Below are 22,415 nucleotides of genomic sequence, written 5' to 3'. Positions count from 1 at the left end.
ACAACGACATCAGCATTACTTTAATAAGTGGTGGCAGGGAACCAACGCATGGCTCATTACTTATCATTATGTGACGTCACTATATCAGAGACTTCTTTGTGGAGATAAAATATTATTATTTAAGGTTTTCTATCAATTCGGCCAGTTCTGTTTAATTATGAAATTTAAGGCTTAAATTTAAAATGCTTTTTTTTGCAAAGCCATAAAAGTTATGAAGCTTCTCTACTTACTGACTTATGATAGTTTATTTCAATAGAAAAAATATTTGCTTTCCAGAATTCGAAAATTTTATTATTTAAATTGTATGTAATTACTGCTGTTTCGTCTTTAATAACTAAACTGTCAAAATATTATTTGTTTCATATATGCAACAGTATTAAAAAAAAACACTATAGCGTACATACTAATTTAAAAGCCTACAAAAATAATTCAAATCCTTCTTTAATTAACCGGCTCTCAACGACAAGTCTTAGGTTTAGCTGGTTAGGCAATAATTGAATAAGTCACGCGGTTTACTGCCTAATAGGTAGAGGCACAGGTTTATACCTTAACTAGCTGACAGTAGGCCATAGACACCGACGCGTCCTAGTGGAAACTCGCGAGCTCTACATTCAAATTCAAATTACGAACAGTGAATTATGACGACGGTTAAAAAACTTAGATTCGATATTCGGTAAGTTTATTTTCTTTTTTTCTTTAATAACGGTTCTTTTTTATCGATGTTTGGAAATTGAAAATAGAACACGAAAATAGGATAGGTTTTTTGTAGCGGCAGTTATTTTTACGCGTGGCCGGGAACTGTCTAAAAGAAAATTGGATCTAGCTACCTCATGTCAACCCGGTTGTGTCAACCAATGCGATTTTATCTTTCCTCAAAAAAGGAATATAGAGTGTTCTGTAATGTACATAGTTAAAAATAATACTGTCATTGAATCTTATCAAACTTGATGTGTTTTTTATTATTATTTAAAACGTGTGATTCGGCTAAGGAATTTGCCTCAAGAAAATAATATTTACTTTTAGAAATTCCTTTCAAGGAGATGAGATTTTTTATATGTTTATGATTTTCTTAAATGCTTCAGTCTCCTTCCCTTACCAAAGTCGGGATCGTGAAACGTATACTCAATTATTAATAACGTATTTAACTCGAAAATTGGCTTATACAGCGCAAATAAAATACACAGTATCCAGTATGCAGAACAACATTTAACTATAAAAGTTAGAAACTTACTCAAACACAGTTTGTACATTGTAGCAGACGAATTGACAAACTTTGAACAACGCAACTCTCTCGTATTTTGGTTTTATTTCTCGTTAGTAAGGGTCCAAATAGACCAAAATGTTTCGAAACTCCACTTTCATATCACATTGTTGTAATGGCTTTACGAAAATTAAATTTATTGAGGTTGTATATAAAGAGGTATTTTTCAGCTGATAAGGATTGTGACAGTTATTTTTGGCCGATTGCAAAGGAAGGGTTATGTTTTTCGCACGTATCTTGTATGTAATATTCTTTATTACCTCATATTTCCTAAACTGCTAAACGGATTTATGAGGTAGTGGTCTTTTTTTAATTCTATTTTCAATATTGAGAGTTTGACAAATCATTTGTCAAACTCTCATTGTTATATTTCTTAAGAGGTACACACTAATTGGCATTGTGATATTGCTCTTTTCAAAACCCTCAGTTACCATGAGATTGCGGGCAGGTTACTAGTTATATTATTATATTATGTAACTGTTAATTTTAAAAAAATATTTGTATCAATCATCGGGATGACATCTTCTATTCAGAAAAAAACACGTAAATAAAAATAAAAAAAAACCCTCAGTCAATCCTCTATACATGATACTAAATTTTATAACACTTTTCCTATTACATAAACATTAATTTAATCAATTAACGTGAAGGTCTTCATTTAACAGTCTGGGCATAAAATAAAGGAGCCGTATCCTCACGATATTGGCCTACTATCACAGTTTATACCTTATAGCATTGACTATATCAGTATATTGAACAACGAAAAACTTGACTATCGACAGAAACAAGTTATCAAAACAAGAAAGATATTTTGTTCTTGGTTACCTATGATTCTCATATAGTCCTGAAATAATTCACTACTGGGTATAGATACCGGCACGGATCTTGAGCGCTGACCTTCACCTGCGCAGAAGTGATTTTTTAGGTCTCTTTTGAGGTGTGAAGTGAGGCGCGGGGCGGATAAAGTGCAGTGATTGGCCCGCAGCGCATCGTGTCATAGCCGTCACTTGGTTGAAATTGGTTCTTTGCTGCAGCTGCATGCATTACAAGACGAAGAGTACGGACAGTTGATTGGTGTTTTATCTTACGATGCGCAAAGCGATCCTCACTCTTCCGCCGAGCGCTCAAGATTCGTGCCGGTAACTTTACACGTATGTATAACCTCATAATATATTCCCAAAGAAGACAACTTACGCGCGCCAATCATATACGCATTTGCACTGATATACAACGACACCCCGATCGAACTCAGGTGTATACCTCTTGTATACATATCGAAGTGATCCATAACCAACCAATCAAACTATACTTAACTTTGCTATAGTTCCTCAAAACTTGGTAAACTAGAACGCAAACAAAGTTCCAGACGCGGATACTACTAAACCTATTCCTTCCACTTTTTAATATCTATCGTCTTACGCCTCTTGTTCTGGTAATAAATGAAGTAAACTTAGCATCCTTTCTTGAAGATGGTGTTATTAAAAGTAAAGTATCAAATAGCAACCAATCTAAGCCTTCTAAATTCCATCTTGGTAGAAGGAGACAAAGATGTGGACTGATTATTCCCATCTTTCTCTGTCACTAATACAATCATGGCTCTTAGACGTAATTCTGTAATTATCAAACTGAAAGATTCCGACAAATGTTTCCATAGACCTAAAATTCAGGATGAAAAGGAAAAATAATGTTAGAATTTATCCATTTTATTATCAAAATCAAGGCTGAAATCCGGAATTTATCCCATTAGTGGTAAGCTAAATAAATGAGGCGGATTCAAAGGCTCATTAATGTTCATTCAAACTGCAATTCCTAGTTTTAGTAGGTACTGTACGAAATAACAGAAATGTTTTAACTGAACTATAATTTAGAACTTTTTGAATTTAAATTGCACAGTTAGTTAGTTACTATCCGTTTTAGCAAATCCAGAAGATTTGAAGATAGAATAAGGTTTCTTACAAACTTCGTTTCTGGTCAAAACTTTTGATGCAGAGAATATTAATAGCTCTTCTATCGTTTCATCTCAGGAATATTAAAAAAAAACAGCTCTGTGGTTAAATTGACGGGATTAAAGCTATACCAAACAGATTTAAAATGTCATATGTGAAGAATTTCAATACACAGTTACTTTAATTTGACTTCAGTTAATGCTTAATTGTAAAATACGATAGACTTAATGTTATGAATCCGTAAAATGTTTATAACTTATTTTCAAGTGGCTATTAAAGTAAAAAAAAAATGATTTGAACCCATAAACCCCAAAATTTGTTCGAATTATGACACAAGCCTTGAAATAGCCCCATAAAAGTTTATGGTCCACAACACACCACATAATGTCCATAATTTTCATGCGTTTAATAAAACTTTTATATTTTTGTTTACCTTTTGTCTGTGACAGAAACAATTGACTGTCGAATAATTTATCAACGTGATGAGTTTCGGTAATTAGCTGTGATGAGAAGTGAAACAAATTTATTCATGAATTGACTGATTGCAATTTTAAGAGAACTGGTCACTTCAGCGTACGGGCCTATAACAGTCTTTCGTGACGATGGGTATGAATTTATTGGTTTCTGAACCAAGCCCAATATTGGGATGAAAGTTTTAGACCACCTGAAGTTGTTGTGGAATTTGACAAATTCTTCTCATCTTCCGTCTTGATGAGACCAAGGTTTTTACTTAGGTACGAGGGCTGAATTTTATCTGAGACAGTACAAAATATACTCACGCCGTGTTCTCTGCGTGAAGTAGCGATTTTTACCCTGGGAATAAAAAAACAGGACTGATTTTCCACTAAATAAAATTCCATTGTTCAGTAGCCACTAAGTGTCAAATTATTCAGAAGCATGCTTGTAAGTACTTTCAGGCCTTATCAGTGCCAAAATGGCCGAAACATAGCCCAATTACAGACTTTATTGTCACCGTAGGGCATCAACGGCTTTTAATATTCAACCAAGTTAACTGGAGCAGAGATAACGTGCCGTGAACGTAAGCGAGTACCTTTTAGTATGATAACGTACGTGAGAATATTTTAAGGGTTGGTCAAAAGAATTAAAATTTAAGAAAAAATATTTAGAAGTGGTTTTTGTCAGTAAGGGCAGATTTTTCATTTACTTTTGATTTCTTCTGGCTGGATACAGGTAGAAATATAACCTGAGCTTGTATCGACGTTCTTCTTTAAGTTTGGTTTCATATCTAACCTGTTGTCAGAGTTAAAACCGCCCGTGGATCGAAAGATCATCCGAAAAATTTACTGAGCACTAACGCTCAAAATGTAATCAACGTTTAACGCAAAATCGCGTCAATTTCAAGTTTGCTTGACTTATTTAAAAATATTGCTTTTATAATCATCAAACAATCTTAAAAATATAACATGATATTGTTATATTCAAATACAACAAACAGTAGTGTCTCAATTGTGAACTATCATTTAATCATGGAATTCAATTAATTGAACTCTGTGTTTGGCACGCACACCATTGACCACACTAATTGATCGTACCTGACCTGTTCTCATTACATATTCATTAGTTGAACCGAAGTTCCACTTCGTTGTTTCCAAAATGTTTGTTTTGCACACCCTTTAGAGGAACTGAGAAGACTTTGGATAAACTTTCTACCTACTGAAGTTGATGAAGATGTTGCTTTTCAAGTATCCTACACCATCCCAGTTGCTTTTGTATGGATATTTTGTTCGCTTTTTATTGTAAAAGGATGTACAAAGAAACTAGCACTCAAAAACAAAGTGACAGTCTTCTAACTAAAAATAAAGTAGTTTATAATATTGCATAGTGTCTTGGGAAACATTAAAGTCGTCTTGCGACAAAACACTTGTCTTTTTCAACCGACTTTAAAACGTCTATGTCTTGGTTTTGGTTCCCCTGGAACTTTCGACATAAACCGGTTTTATTGATTAACGTGAAGTAGCTGTCGTTTGGTCACATAAAATTTCATCTAGTTAGTCAGATTGCATGCTTTTGATGTTAAACCAATATTATTAGAAAAGTTTCATTTTCCATGTTATTCTCATTTTTTTTTAATGACGAGAGACCATTTTGAAAACGATATCTTCTGGAATCCTCTTAATTTTCGTCCTTACTTGGGTCGTCGAATAACATACTTATATATTCAGCCCCTAATTTCTATACTCTGCAAAACATTACCATGTCACAGTAAGTTACTTTCGCTACATAATCGCCGGCCAGTTATTTTAACTGGATGAGATCCTTCTGCTTGGCCGCGCGACTTAAATACAGGCTTCTTCTCGGAAAATTACGACGTTCAAGTCTGGATAGGGATATTGTTGTCACGTATTTTGTTACAAAGTTCTAGCTGAAGAGAGTTTGAAAGCGAGCTGTGTTATTTTCATAACTTTGATACCAGTTTTCTTTGTAATTATTATTTGAGAGATCGTTATTAATTGTCTTGGAAATTACTTGGATTAAAATAGACTTTAATTAATTATATTGTAGTTTGTTTGAGAAATTAACAAGAGTAGTTAGAAGCTAGAAATTCTGACAACATGTTTAAAGGGGTATCATGATGCCCAGGTAACTGGGTTGAGAAAACACTGGTATTAAGCTGCCTCCGGTTAGACTGGAAGCTGACCCCAACCTAATTGGGAAAAGGCTAAACTGATGATTTTGGAGAAAATAACATATTTGGACACCAAATCACCCATTGATGTGGGGTGTGATATAAAAAATAATAATTGCCAACTTGTATAATAAACTTTTACTAAAAAGAGCGTATACAAAACTTCTCTCGTTTAAGATTGATTAAAAAACCATGCTTTTATTACCGATAGTACATATCGCATCATATATGCCTTCATATTCAAAAGGGCTATAGATTCTCGTTCTAATTCCCTTCCAGAACAGTAAGTAACAAGTGGCAATCAACATATCGCTGTCCTCTTACCATGATAGCTAAAAACAAAACTGTCATCTTTATGAAAGCGAAACACCGCTCTGAACGTGAAAGGAAAAAATATTAAAAAAAATTAACTTTTTAAACCCACTTATCTTTCCTATTATCATTTATTCTTCTTACTGCATAATAAAAGAACGCTATTTGACAATTAAAGACGTTTAACACAATAGATACAAACGTCTAATCGTGTCATTAATAAAGTTAGTTCGTAAATCTGAAAACTTTTGCTCCGACATTTTGTTCTGCCAAGCCAAGTACTGTGAACAAAAGACTCGCTATATTGAAACGTCATACAGACAGACAGACAATAGGCAAGGCTGGCGCGTTTAATTGAATAACGTAACACTGGTTTTTGCTTTTGCTGTGTTTTTCTAACAATCGTTTTTAAAGCTATTTGCTCTGTATGTACGTAGAATATCAAACTATATACACGGTGATTTTTTAGTCGTCTTACAAAAGCAGCCCAGTTCATGTATCCGACGTAAAATACCCCTAGGCGCGATTATTATTTTTTTATCAACAACTAAGATAATAAGTACGAAGAAAAATTAAATTAGAGAAATCTGAAATATACTCTTAAAAATGATAACAACTACCCTCACCATTGTTACAAGGCTCGGACCGCGCTCGCAACAGAGCTGTGTTTCTAAAAAACTACGAATTACATCATAATATTGAATAAAAATTGCATTTTAAATTTATTCAAATCTCATAAATACCTATTTTTTTTGTCATGATCGTGTTCTAGTGATTGGATACATGAACTGGGCTGCTTTTGTAAGACGACTAAAAAATCACCGTGTATATGTTCGAGTAACTTTTATGAAGCGGATTCATTAGTATTTATTTAATAAAGCGACGGGGTCAGGATTCGATAAGTTTCACGCGTGACCCCGCCGTCGCCTCAGCTCTTGAATAAGAACTCCGGTTGGGTCTGAAACTGGACGGGCGATACCGATAATTAAGCGTCAGTTAATAAAAAAATAATTTATTGCATGAGCTCCGAATTATTACAATTAGAAATCATAATTTAATGTTTGTGTCTATTGACTTTTTAATGTGATGTTATAGTAAAATCGAAAACACTAAATTAAGACTGTCTTATTTGGGAGATCTCGAGGTGAAATTTTATGACGTGTGGTATGCTGCTCCTCTTTCATAACTGCAATATTATTTTGAGCCAATGAGTCAATTGGCCTTTACAACATTTGAACTTTAATTTAATGACTCTTATATAACATTAAATTATAGATAGAATGAATATGTTACCCACTATAGGCAAACACAGAGACAGATTGAAAATTCTTACATAAAAACTTATTTTCGTATTGAATACATAAGTAAGAAACGTTCGAGAAAATGTTCGGCATAGAAACAGCCTGATAATCATTAAGTAAATAAAGACGATAGTAATAAACGTTATTGTTTGTACTAATTGCCTTTGATGTAATTTCGGTAGAATAATAATTGATTTTGTAATGAGTTTTGTATTTATCATTGAATTTGACGCTAGGTACTCAATTGTCATGTGGATGTTATAAAATCGGTGAAGTGCGAGTCGGAATTGCGACAACGAGGGTTCCGTATAAATAAGCCGATTACTCATAAATTGAAGTCGATGGGCTAATCAAGTGGTCATGGCGGTTCGATTCCCATCCAAGCATACTTTTTGTATGTTGTGTTCCGTGTCTGAGTGTATTTTATCTACATAATTATTAAGTACTAGCTGTGCCCGCGACTTCGTTCGCGTGGTTGTTGAGAACAAAACAACGTCGTTTGCGTCTCGATGCTCTCTTGAGACCACCAAGTTGCGGTCCGTGTTCTTTGTGAACTTAAACGTGACTCCCTTTCGGTGAACGTTTCAGATTCACGTGAAAGAGCGATGTGCTCTCGGTTAGCAGATAACCGTGCTTCACGATCTTCTTCCGATTCCTGAGACCTACTAAGTCTCATCCTTTTCGCATTTCGGCTATGCAGCGAAAGGTTAGTTTTTTTCTTTGAGGCATTTTCAAGGAAAATTTAAGCAATAAAAAAACCAACAACACTTATGACCGAATAGCCTACAAACGTAAAAGAACGGTGCGTCGAACAGTCTAAAGCCGCGTATGCACGTACGAACAAATTTGTTGAGTTACATGATACGCAACAACTTGGTTCGCACGTGCGTACCACTATCGAACATCGAACACTCTGTTCGTCAAACATGTTCGCGGCGATCCTTGTAGTGTGTTCTGTATGGACGGTGTTCGAAGAGCTTTAATAAATGTTACGCAACAAAACTGTTCGTATACCTAGATCTGGGCGGGGTGCGGGCCCGTTATCGCAGTGCGGATCCATCTAGGATCCGCTTTAGGAAACAACATTTCGTGAATCACTGCGAACATCAAAAAATTCTCCGCTACTTCACAATCGACCACTTCCAGCGGCGCCGTCATGGCTACTAAGATAGAGTTCACGACTGTTGTTCGCGAACTCGACTCGAACTATGTTTGCGTTCGTGTTCGAATATGCCGTCCATTCGTACGAACCAAATGTTCGAGTCTGGTGTTAGTGTTCGCTATGTTCGTGTTCGTACGTGCGTACGCGCCTTAAGTATGACAACGAATCGTCTGTTCGTGGTCGTGACTCAACGAATTGGCTAAGTTACTGTAAAACGATTGGCACTATTAGATACAAACTACGAAGTAAATAAAATACTACTTTCCTACTTCAAACCAATGACCAAACGAAACCAAACAGCCAATACTTATATTTCGACCAATTTAGAACAACGATTATCTTCCAAGCAACCTAAGACCTTTTACGACACACTCCAGAACTTTTAAGACACCAAACGAAACCCAATTTTTCAAGTAAACACGGTCGACGTGATTCTCGCGCGGAATCTCTTAACACCGCGATTCAGAAAATGACGTCATTTGCACAACGCCATCTATCGGATTTGGATTTCAATTATCAACATTAGTTCTATTTTTAGTCTTAAGATGTCGTTGCAAGTACTATACTGAATTGCGTAACGTCATATTTTACTTCTTGAACTCACTAAATTAATCATATCTTTTGATAGAGTAAACCGATTTCGATGAAATAAAAACTAAGTTATACCTCAAGTTGCGTATAATTTTTGTATATAAACATTGTCTGCATTGAATTCGTAGATTTTACGTGATGCGCGCACAAACAAACAGATAAACAGACAAACAGACAAAAATTTCAAAAATGATGGAAATGGGTTCTGTTACTTATCTTTTCACACGCTGGCTATTTTTTTTTTCAATTTCTTCAATGTACAAAAATTACTTTTCTACAGATTTATTATATGTATAGATTAAATATTCTAGTTTATATACCATTTGTCTAGTAATTTGCTTTGCTTAGCTTAGACTAGGTGGTGTGGCATAAAGTTTAAAGAATATTGTTATATATAAGCTTACCATTTAACACTAGCATTCACCTCCACAAAATCGTTTTGGAAACCCAATTTAGTTAACAATTTAGGATCTAAAAATAGTGTACAAACAACAAATATTTTGCTAATTTCTTTAAGAGACCACTTTTAGCAGACTTGCAAAAGAATAAATTGTAAATTTAGACATAATAATAGTTTTTGATATAATAATACACAGAGCTACTGAAACCTGTTAAATCAACCAAACACAGGTACAATTTAATTATGTAAATACAATCAGCAATCAACAGATAGCTTGTATCTAGGTACCGTCCTCTTTATTGTCACAGTGTGACTGTACACTTGATCGCAGTATTCGGGTAATAATTTGGATACCGAAAAATGTCGAACAATTTCACTCTAAATACTTCCTTGTTTAATTATTATTTAATGCATAGAAAGAGCTGATAACTCTCACTCTGACAAAGTTTGGTAAAAGCACAGTTGCCTGTCCGTCCGTCATTAGACTGTATCTCACGAACCGTGTTGGATAAACAGTTGAAATTTTCAGTTTATATACATCTGTAAACTACAAAAAAAACTAAGATAAAGATCGTTAAGTAAGGGATCGTTAAAGAAGGTTAAGTTAGGGCTTTTACGTTCGTAAAATTACTCATTATCGGCCAAGCCTTTTCCCAACTATGTTGGAGTCGGCTACCAGTCCAACTGGTTTCAGCTAAGTACCAGTGTTTTACAAGGAGCGACTGTCTATCTGACCTCCTCAACCCAGTTACCTGGGCAACACGACACCCCTTGGTTAGACTGGCTGTCAGACTTTCAACCTTCTGACTAACTGTAACGACTGTCAAAGATGTAGGAATAACAGCCGGGACACAAGGAGGAACTCGCTATGACAAAGCTGGTCACCCATCTACGGACCAACCGCGTCAAGCATAGCTTACCTGTGATCTAATCACTTATGCGGTTATAGCTTAGCCACGAGCTCCTCGGTACGGTCATAAAATTACTGTATGAAAAATTGCTTGTCGCCTAACTGTTATGTTTTCCTTTAGCCTATTGGTACGAAACCTTCGGCTTGCACTTGGCCAGTTACTCCATCAAAAGCGTTAAAGCTTAGTTTCGTTACTAATTTGATTACATTTTCGTGTGTTGGACGTTACTACGTTCGGATCGCGTGCAAAGTACCGTTACATACAAATTGGATGGCTGAAGCAATTTGATCAGATTCTTATCACGAACTTGCGCTTTGATAATACTTTCGACGAGTATTGCATACATGTAATTACTATGTTTGGATTGTTTTTCACATGTAGTGTTTGCTTGAGGTTATAAAACTTACATTACAAAAATTAAAATGAATATTTCTTATTTTTATGTAAGCTAATTTACCTAGTCAGTATTAAAATGGTGGACGAAATTCATTGTAAAAAATGTCAACATACGTTTTGAATAAATCAATGTCAATCTTTCAATTGTTTAAAAAAAACCTTGAAGTATAATAAACATTCTCTTTTTTATTCTTTCTTGGTAAATTGTAAATAGTTTACAAACCAGCGATTCATTATTTAATGGACTAACACAACTTAGGTGATTAGCTTCCATCCTTCGTTGGACGGAAATTACAAGTCTTTGATATTTTTTGATACAGTTTTAAACTATCTCCCTTTAATAGAATATCGATACTAGAGGCCATTTCAAACGATGCTGGAGATAAGATATTTGTAACTTAATTTTCTACAAGAAAATAAAATTTAACACTTTAGTTGCTGACACATCTTTACTAATATTATGAATGTGAATGTTAGTTTGTTGGTTACACTTTCACGCATAAACTACTTAACCGATGACCATAAATTGTTTCATGCATGTTTTTATTTTGGTAGGTGTACTTTGCATTCGCCGATCAATTTATGGTGTTAATTTATCTAGTTAAGAGGTAATTTAACTTGTTTTGGCAAAACCCTAGTTTCCTAGTTATATTACGATGTATGAGTTTTAATCAATGAACCATCTGAATCCTTTAATCAAATCAAAATCTTTTAAAATAAAACATATTATCTTATGCTGCAATTCCGGCTAATATACATTCCCAAATACAAATACCCATCAAAAACATTTCACAAACTGCTCTAATCAATAAGAGAGAACAAAGAGGGACTTTGAAAAGCGCATCTATATTTCCTGAGCGGGCTAATGGCACACTTTTAGCGTTCTCCGAGCGAGGTGACTACTCGCTGCTAGTAATAACACAGGGGTTTTAAAATAGCCTTCTAATGGAGCTGCGAATGCTGTGAATGGACAAATGAATGACTATGTTAGGACGTTTTAGACTGAAGCTCCTCTAGCTAAGAGTCATTTCTAAGATTTTTTACGTTAATAGAAACCTAAACTAGGGAACTAAAAACTAAAATTAAACCGCGATAAAATCCGTAAAAGTACATAGTTTCATTTCAATGTTTATAGAAACCGTTTGAATGTATGCTTGCTTCGGGGTGTCGAAACTAAATGGCATTTCCATACTGAGCGTGATATATAGATGTGAACAATTAAAAAAATATCACGTGGTTAGAAGGACTATTATTTGCTAAAAGTTTCTGTTATCTATTAACTTTAAGTTTAAGTTATTCTTTAAGACGATAAAAAACGAGTTTTGTATTTAAGCCAACAAAATACTGTTTTTTTAATTGTAGACATTCATTTAATAGACTTTATTTTGTAGGACAACAAAAAGCATAAGCAGTAACGTCTTAAATTTACAGTGGTCGCTTAAAATGAAAATAAAAATCGATACTGACGATAATAAGTCAACTACATATGTACTACCTACCTCGATCCTGAAAAACCGCGACCCTTAAATATTTAAGTGAACCCGCAAAAATAGTTTAAAATGAAACCTCTAAATATGTTACCTGTCCTCAGGCCGTGGAACATGGAGACGAGAGCTGATGATGACGAGGCGCCGACAGACCCCGCGGCGAGGAAGCACACGCACCATGACTACACAGAACAGGACTTTGAAGGTAATATAGTAATAATATGGTTTTAAAAACATTTTCAATTTATATATAGGTATCATATAAGTTTTTTTTAACTTTTCTTTCATTATATCACATCATAATCGTATTAGTCTTATCCCAAATATATTAAAGACCGGCTTCCAGTCAGACTGGAAGCAGCTCAGTGTTTTACAAGAAGCGACTGCATATCTACCTTCTAAACACAGTTACCTGGGCAAAACGATACCCCTTAGTAGGACCTGGTTGTCACACTTTATAGCTTCATCCGTAAAGACTGTCAAGATGACTGATCTGATGATCTGTTTAATTACAAATATCTTGCTAACACGGTTCATGAGGTCGAGTCTGGCGATAACCAAATGGACACATCGAAGCCAATAAAACCATAGAATAATTATCGTATAATTACGACTGATAAAATAGATATCTAAGTATTTACGTTACCTACGAATAACAGAAAAAATATTCCAAATAACATACGTAAGTTACTCGCAAAAATAAATAACAAATTTTATTAGAAGCAAGAACAAATATTAATCTTACATTATCATGATACAAGCGATATATGTATGTATGTGTTTATCTTATATATTGGTACAGAATTCTCGTAAGAATTCTTATGTCAAGGCATAAAAATGTACCTAACCTTATAACGAAGAAGCTAAAGAAAACACATATGGTATTTCATAAATAAACAAAAGCTGATCAAGTCTAATTCGAACTCACTAGTCTGAAAAAAACTATTTGGGAAAATCATTTAACAATCATCACACTTGGCAATGTACCGGTCGCGCTGGAGAACATATGGGGAGGCCTATGTCTAGCAGTGGACGGCTATAGGCAGAGATGACGCTGCTGATGAATCATCACATTTTATGACCGTACCAACCACTGCTTAACCTCGAATTTCCTTTCTTGTTAGTTAGTTTATAGCGGCAACTGATAAACTTAATTTGTTAAAATTTCAACTATCTTTTTTTTCACGGTTTTTTTTTTTATTATTATCCAAAAGCATAAAATAACTGTAAAAAAAATTGTTGGCTCATAAGATACGTACAGACACGTCCCGGTGACAGACGGACGTATGGACCGAAATCGGAGTCATAGTTATTCGTTAAGTTGCGTTTTTACCCTACGGCAACGGACCCCAAAATTCAATGTTCTAACGTTCTCATCGTAATAATATATGATATTACAGACTAATAAAGTCAACATGAAGGTAATAATGCCCGAGGTGTTAATATTGAAGTTTATCGTGACATAAACGTAAATTAACTTAAGAAGTTATCAAGAGACACACGATACGATACTTACTCAAAATCTAAAAATACAATTTCAAAATACCAGAATCTTATTTCAAACATAATGCGAAAAGAAATCTTTTGTATGAATCATAAATAAAATTGCTGCTTGCATTCGAAATTTCAAGTGTATACAATTTTGATATCGCAATAAGAATAAAATAAGCCCGACCAAGGTGTTGGCTACCTCCATACTAAATTTCGTCAAAATCGCAAAATTAATATACACACCTACAAACACTCCCTTTCACATTTATTACATTAGTGTACACCTAAGAATGTGCAAAGCATTTGAATTAGAGCTCGCATATGGAAGAATGTACGTATTCCATTAGCGTCTCTTTAAAAATACTTTACAATATAAACTCGCACAAATACACAATAAAAAGTAAGGAGAATCGCATTACAGATACGTGCTCTACTTAGGTTCAACTGTTTATTTCTATCTGCTAGAATTTCTTTGCAAAAATAGTACTGAGACCTTGTATGAATATAATATTAGAAAATAATCGAGACAGTGATATAGCTGTCGAAAAACGTATTCGTATAAAGAAAACTTATTACATTTCACAGCTATATCTATTTAATTTAGGTAAAATAGAACTCGGTACTAAGGAATTTAATTAATATGTCGCGGGATGTTTTACTAACATTCAAGTCACATGTACACAGACACAAAGATTCAAAATTAGCATTTGATCATGCGTGTGTACACAATAGCTTGTCCTACCCGGGTATCGAACGCAGCACGTCAGGGAAATTGGATTTAGTGTGATGACCTGTCCACTCGGCTATCCGGGTATTCAAGTTATAGTTTTACAACTTTCATATATCCCTGTACGACTCTCAAACATCAACACAAAATATGTTTTGTCGTGAGTTAATGATTAAATTGATTTCTGTGATCGGTTGAGGTCTACCCATTACAGTTATCATGAGTTCATTTTGAAACATATTTCGACCATCCAGAAACAAAGGGAATATTTTCACTATTTAATGCGTTACGAATGCATTGGTGTTGTACTACGTATGTTCAACGAACTTAGAATATTCCTGGCGTAATGCACATTCAGCTATATCGAAGCCAGGAGCAGTTTACTGTACCGAATAGATTACAAGAAAAAGCTTTTGCCGTTCGGTAAAGGCACCCTTTTTGGGAATAAAAGCCGACACGTTCCATAGCACGTAAATATCGATGGTTTTGGAGAAAAAAAAGGCTTCTGTTTGTGTTCTTCAGTATTCTTATCGGTGATAAGGCAAATCAAAGTATTGTCAGAAGTTGTTTCTTTTCCCCATAAGAGGATCAGTGGGAAATTCACACGCTGGTCTAAGCCCATATATTAAACACATCCTTCATCATCATTATCATGTCACAAGACATCCAGTGCTGAACATAAGCCTACGCCAAGGACTACCACAATATCGGGCCCTGAGTCCCTGAAAAAGACAAACACAACGCTAACAGTTCATGTCAAGTGTTGTGATAATACTAAAAACAGAAAAACGTATAAGGTAAAATATTTTCCAGTCAAGGAAATATAATATCAATGAGTCAAAAGCTGTTTGCTCCTGAGTAAACACCCAAGGGCGAAAGAATACAATTTCTTTACAATCGGAATTAAAGGGAAAAGCAGTTGACAACTCAATTTGCTGTTTTTTTTTGTTTACACACGTTACAAAGAACAAGGTACTTACGTACTAAGTTTCGATTTATAGCAGACTCCTATCTTTTATAAAAAAATAAAGAAATATTCTCAATGTTAACAGGTAGGTCCTGTTCAATAATAAGATTTTTACTTTGTTTTTCTATCGTAACATATCAATAAGAATATCCAATTCTGACTACATGGAACACTGAATTAATATCTTTATAAGTTCTAAATAATGTATGAACCTACAGAAACTAGAAATACAATAAGAACACAAGCCTTCATAATATGTAATTAATCAAAGTAATATTTCATTCCAAAACATTTATTTGACACTGTGACAGTTGAAACTTTTAATTTTCCTCACAACCCTTTCTGAAATCTCAAAGCACGAATTTCCCCGATGTGTGAGCGAAATGGCGCGATACACAGCGCGTAGCGGCATCTCACCTTAACAACGACAACAGTACTTTGTTAATGTCTCATCTCTCATCGTAGTAATAAGGGGAAGAGATGGCTTCCGAAGTTCATTAATAAATGAAAGTTATGAGTTCTCGAAGTTTGGGAATGTTATGATAGTTTCTAAAAAGGTAATAATAATAGACTTTAGTGAGTCATAATCTTCTGTGAAATATTTTTTTCGGTAATTTGCCGAAGTGTATTTTAAAGTTATGTTATTTAGCAATAGAGAAAAGTATTTTGTCATAATTAAATGAAAATCTTTTATAATTTTGGAAAGAATTAACATTTTATGTTGTCTGCGCACTACTTAAAACCTTTTCTTCAATTTTGTGTTTTTTTTTTTATAAAAAATGTTTGCCTGTCAGCTCAAGACATCGTACCACATATACGTAAGATCCAACAGTTTTGCAAAGGCCTCCCCTTGTTCCATTAAGAGTTCTCTGTTTTTTATGATTTCATACCACCCCGCATATCTTCAAGATCATCACACCACCTTCTCTAGGGATGACCTCTTGGTCGTTGTATTGTCGGCTTCTTACCGAACAGCAAAACTGAAGATTCACCAACGTGCAATAAGGTGCTAAACATTTCCTATAAAACTTATTTTAAGATGTAAAACACCTCCTCATGTTACATCAAGTCAGCACAGAATAACCAAAAATCTCTTTTGGCCCATGCTTAAATACTTATTGGCTCAAAAAAGGTAAATTATTTTGAACATTTGGGACATCCAATACTTAACATGAAAACGAGTAGAAGAAAGGGCAGGATATCTTGTAAATTCCCCTGGTGGTAACTAGGTCAGGAGGGTAGAAGGACAGGGGAGTACTGCCCCGATGCCGCCATATTTGTTTTATGTCTGTGTGTATGAACATAACACGGGAACAAACTTACGATTGATCGGAGGAGGAAACTGTCCTTAATATTTGTGAGTTTGTTTTTTGAACGGGTTAGGGTGTTGTAGGATATGAGATGTCTGTTGTAATGTACAGCATGTTTGAGGGTGGGGCTGTTTTGAATGTGTTATTGTTGTTGATTTTGTCATGTCTCGGCTAGGACATTTATGAGTGGTTCTATTATATTTGGGTTGTTAGTGAAATTAGAATAAAATGTTAAAAGTTAACAAACCTACCAGGTTGAAATATACTACTTTCAAGGTTGGTTCGATCACCTTTTTCTCAGCCATTTATCATTTTTATTACATACATAACAATTGACATTTTCAAGTCATTAGTAGTTAGTAAATTTCACTTAGAGCTTAATCTATAAAGACATTTAATAAAAGAATAAAAAGCGGACCAACGAGGATTAAAAAAGGTAACTAAAATAAAGTTTTAACTTACATAAGCTTTTAAAATCCGTTCAATGAAGGGAATTAAAAACTGGACGGTCGTTTTAAAATGAAGTCGAGGAGAAATTGACACGCACGTCGCTCTCACGAAACTCAATTTGAATACTTTGTAATTTAGTTATGCAGTTATGGATGCATGTCGTATTTCAAGCGTTGGCTTCGTCCCATGCACTGTAATTCGATCTTGGTGGAAAACCGATTTCGAAAGTTTTCCTATCGGTGGAAAATCGATGGAAACACTTAGGAAACTGGCCACTTGGAATAACATAGACATATTAAGTTAGCGGAGTTGGAAATTGAAAATTAGCTTACAAAGCGGAAGGTAGTAGGGCTGTTTTCTTGAACAATAATAGGGTTAGCCATATGCAGGAGGTAATAGGCTGGAATGGGTGCTCACTGTGAGTTAGCTTGCATTATACTTACTCGCTTCAAAAGACAAGTAATAGCCTATGTAGATCCTAAAGCACGCACAGACATGTTGAATTTCGTGTGCTTTTTAAAATAATTATCACAGCATTTGAAAGGCATGTAGTGTGTCGGATTGCCATCTTGTCAGGTGAGCAGAGTTAAAAACTATTCGACTCACTTTAACATATTGTTACACTGACTAGTTAAAGTCAATCAAGCGCCAGTAGTAACATTTCTTAGGTACGGTGCTCAAATATTACCTAAGTACGAACGAGATGTGGGCGAGGTAAATCATCTGTCTCTTGAGGTTGTTAGATATCCATGTCATTGACTTTTTTAACAGTACCCAAGTTTTACTTTAAATATTCATTCATGTTTATTTTTCCAAGCTCTATTTATAACGTAAAAAAACACCAAGTCCATTATTTGAGTTGCAAAGGGAAAAACTTGAAGGAAGCAAAGCTCGGCGTAATATTTATTGTAAAACTTTCCTCATTTAGCTCAACACTTTACTGCACTCTTTTGAAATGCTTCCACAAACGCAAGTACGGCTGTTAGAGGGTGATTTATATCTAGTTGTGTATTAAACCTTTTTGTAATGTCAACTGTAGGTATAATATACAAGCTGACCCAGCAAACGTTGTTTTGCCGAATAAATTATTTCTAGTTTTATGTATTTTTAATGCCACATTATAAAAACAAAAGACTTCGTCTACAAAATAAAAAAATAAATTTTATTGTGAGTAACATTTAGGGGTATGAAAAATAGATGTTAGCCAATTCTCAGACCTACTGTTACATACATGTAAAATTTGGTAGAAATCGGTTGAGCCGTTTCGGAGGAGTACGGCAACTAACATCGTGACACGTTAATTTTATATATTAGATTATTATTTTTAAAACAGAACGTATTGAGTTACTTGCCGGTTCTTCTCCATGAGAATGACATTTCGAGCCGTGCACCTAGAGTCAATATTGTTGAGTTTTGACAGTGCCTAGAAAACGGTATACTTGAAATAAGAACTTTTGTTTTTATTTTGATTGTATTATATTTTTTTGTAGTAGTGAAAGTTGCTATACACATGTGTTATGTAGATTATTGCTCTCATATAACATTGATGAGGGTCTGATGGATAGGTCCGGGAAGAAAAGGAAGAACGGTTATTATAGAAATAGTAGAGAAGAGTATTTATTCATGTAGTCGAATAAAATTAGCCTACAATAATCTGGTTTATTAAGGGTTAAAGAAAATTGATTGACAAGTTGCTGTAATTGTTTAACAAACTCTACAATATTTATGTTATACAAGTTTACAGTAGATTCCTATTTAAAGTCACACTAATCATACTACTTAATTAAATGCAAAAGTATGTGAGTGTGTTTGTATGTTGTTATAATGTTTAAAACAATTTCAATAAAATTCGTTATCGGTTGTACCTAATACTTTAGATTAAAACATTTGCTGTAGTTCAGACTAAGCTTCCGTTAAAGCAGTTTTATATTTTTGCAGCTATACCTAATTTATTTTTGTGACTTTGTACCTGACCGTTAGACCTGAGAGTGTATAAAGAATTTGGGTTGCCGTCTGCATTCAAATGTTTTTTAACAGGATAAAATAATTTTATAGCGTAATTCAACAACGTCCTTACTCATAAAACACAACAAAGTACGCACTTAAAACACACACATGTGGAAATAATTTCCACAATCATCGTTGACAAACATCTGGCGCTACATTAACGACGTAACTCGCATATTACCAGCATATGCATGCATGCATAGCATATCATGCATAGCACCAACACCACACCAATTAGCCTTGTGTGCTTACAGCCCAGCACCGTTTGATCGCCTATAACATAATTGTCTGGACGAACCGCAGCATCTATTATATGGACCGTGGTTTCATTGGTTGGCAATTTCACACAGTGGTCTGTATTAGTTTATTTTACACTGTACGGTGGTTCTAAACTAGTTTTCTCTGCTATTTATGTACCGACTATTTTGTGTATTTGGGTAATTTGGAATATTAATTCATGTCGATTGTAGCAACATATGATTTTTTCAATTAGGTAAGACATTTTTTGAAAGATAGATTTTCGTTTTTCTCAAATATTTCAGTAAAATTAATCGATTTGAGAGAAATTGATCAAGCCTTACTTAACATTTAAACTTATTACATTTGTACATAATTTTACATCTTATTTGCATTCTCTATCAGTTATTTTATTTTGGAAAAGCGAAAAAGGTAACAAGAAGCCTGAATACAAATAAAGTACGAAAAGCTTAAATTGCTTATTTTCCTAACATCAACAAATCTGAATCTATAATAAACAATTCAACTGTCAGTTTCAAAAGCACTCAATGAGAATATCGTCTGCCCAAATTCTATAAACGGCTTTGTATCTTAGAAGCTAAGATTGCTTTTTCTTTTCAATAAACCTTTATGACAGTTAGACATGTGTTTGTATTTATTTTTGTAAAATATTGTATCGAAATGTACAAAAATAAAAAAAAAACGCAATCTACCTAACCTTCCCTACATAAAAGCCCAACAATGGGGCATTTATAGGCATGGTATTATATTCGCAAATAAAGATTTAGGCATCTGAATTAACTACAGTATCAAACACCACACCCAGGTTTGAAATCATTCAAATTGACATAATATTAGGTCTAAGATCAATCCATCTCAGACGGTGATCGGGACGGAATCACCCAACTAGGTTCGGATTTTACCAGAGTCCTAAATTATGAGCTAAAGCATTAGAAGGGTCGCGAGTCGAAACTATTCGGACGATCCTTATAATTACGTATGAGTAATCCGCTACATAATAATTGTTAATACGCTTCACGAGATATCTTAATCGTTCTTTCATTTTGAACATAAAAACCTAGATTATCACAACAACCACGAAAAATATCGTCTTCGACTATACGCAGTTTCGCATCTCACAAGATAGCCCTGCCTTTTAGAAAGCAGCACATTCAAAGGTCAAGCCTACTTTCTTTAGTTTTAAACGACCTTTCGTATGTCAAACAAGTGAAGAGCGTCGTGAATGGGCCGCCTTAACGAGCTCTACGTATGATAACTAAGGGGCTTGTGCTAATTATAAAGTTTTGCCACGTTAGCATTAAGTGGAAAATTTTAATGCGGATTTTAGTCACGCTCTGGCTTAAAAGTTTAGTCGTAAAAATGGTTTTTTTTTTGTGTAATTTAAGTCACGTATTTGATGAAGATAGTTTAGTAAATGAGCTTATTTTTAAATGGTGCGCCTAAAAATGAATAAACTGTTCATGAAATTAACAGATAACTTTAGATTAGCACTAACGTGTACGATGATGATGATCAGGGTAATTATGTCTGAAGCTGGTCATACTTGTAACGGTACTTGCGCCCTACAGATTTGAGACAATAGAGGGCAAAACCAAATCTTGCTTAAAAAAAATTGCTGATAGCCAGGAAACCTGATTTGATCAAAGTAACAACTTCCATTAAAAGCACCTAAGCTGTTGCAAAATTTTAATAAAAATCATCCTTATGAAGGTTTATAAAGCTTAAAATACTTAAATTAAAATTATAATACTCTCTACCGTCTCATAAACCCAGAATGTAAACATAATTGTATAATTAAATCAATACCAATTTAATTCAATATTATTGTGAAGTTGGCCAAATTGTTTTGAAGTTACGTAGGTATGTCGGGTCCCTTTTCAATATCAATCAATGTTTGATTTGGTTCTGAAATCAATAAGAGGAGGAAGCTAACTACCTTAAATTGAATTGGCTTTGATTTTCATTCAGCATTTTCATTTTAACATTTTGTATTTTACAGACATACACAAAAATTTTGCCCGTATTTGTCAAAGAAAAGTGGGAAAGCTTAACTAAATTTCTACCGAAAGGATTGTCCTATCGAATCATAGGAAAATAATGAACGAGGAAAAATAACGTTAGCGCTGTGTCACAACAAATTGTATAAAGTTAAACTGGATTTTGAAAATATCGTATAATTCGGTATTCGTAGACGTTTGAAGACTACTTCAGGATCTCACATTTTCATCCTCTCAACTCAAATTACTCTTCCATATTTCTATAATAAAGAGTTTTTTCACATTACTTATAACGAGACTCACTGCTTGTTAAATGTCAGACTGTTCTATCCACTGCCGCACTAGTTAGAAAAATAATTGGATTTTAACCACGATCAATCTCGTCATTCCATATTTTTCCACGCCAATATCATATTAAATTATACAAAACCCGTTCAACAGAAAATCTGTTCGGCATACACAGCTCATCAGCTCGCTGTCATACCGTATTAATTAATCTTTACGCACTCAATTAATAGGCTGTCAAAAACATTTCGTCATATCCAAATTCCTATATAAAAGCTTTGATAAAGTTGGGTAGGACTTTTTTCCGGGTGGAAAATCATCTGTCTTACTGACTTTTACCTACTACAGATTTTTGACTAAAACTCACGTTCTTTTGCCCTTTGTTTCTCGGGAGTAATTTTTTTGGGACAGTCCTGCATTCCCTCAGAGCGTGTTGACAACTGACAACCGATTTTGTTGCACGTGAAACGCGAACGCGCCGTCCGGCATGGGCCTAACACCACTTAAAG

The 22,415-nt window shown here is 34.5% G+C and overlaps 1 protein-coding gene across 1 annotated transcript in view; it reads left to right on the top strand.

The window, feature by feature from the left end:
- Positions 1-408: 408 nt before the first annotated feature.
- Positions 409-22,415, top strand: part of LOC113501032 (sodium-driven chloride bicarbonate exchanger) — a 36,625-nt gene continuing 14,618 nt past the window's right edge. Inside the window, exons 1-2 of the mRNA XM_026882007.1 lie at positions 409-673; positions 12,519-12,619. Coding sequence (XP_026737808.1) covers positions 639-673; positions 12,519-12,619 — 136 coding nt within the window. The 5' untranslated portion in view covers positions 409-638. The remainder of the gene's footprint in view (positions 674-12,518; positions 12,620-22,415) is intronic.

Source organism: Trichoplusia ni, chromosome 15 (assembly GCF_003590095.1).
Source record: "Trichoplusia ni isolate ovarian cell line Hi5 chromosome 15, tn1, whole genome shotgun sequence".
NCBI classification, from domain to species: Eukaryota; Metazoa; Arthropoda; class Insecta; order Lepidoptera; family Noctuidae; genus Trichoplusia; species Trichoplusia ni.
Note: the sequence above shows the minus strand (reverse complement) of the source record. Positions and strands in the feature narration are given on the sequence as shown.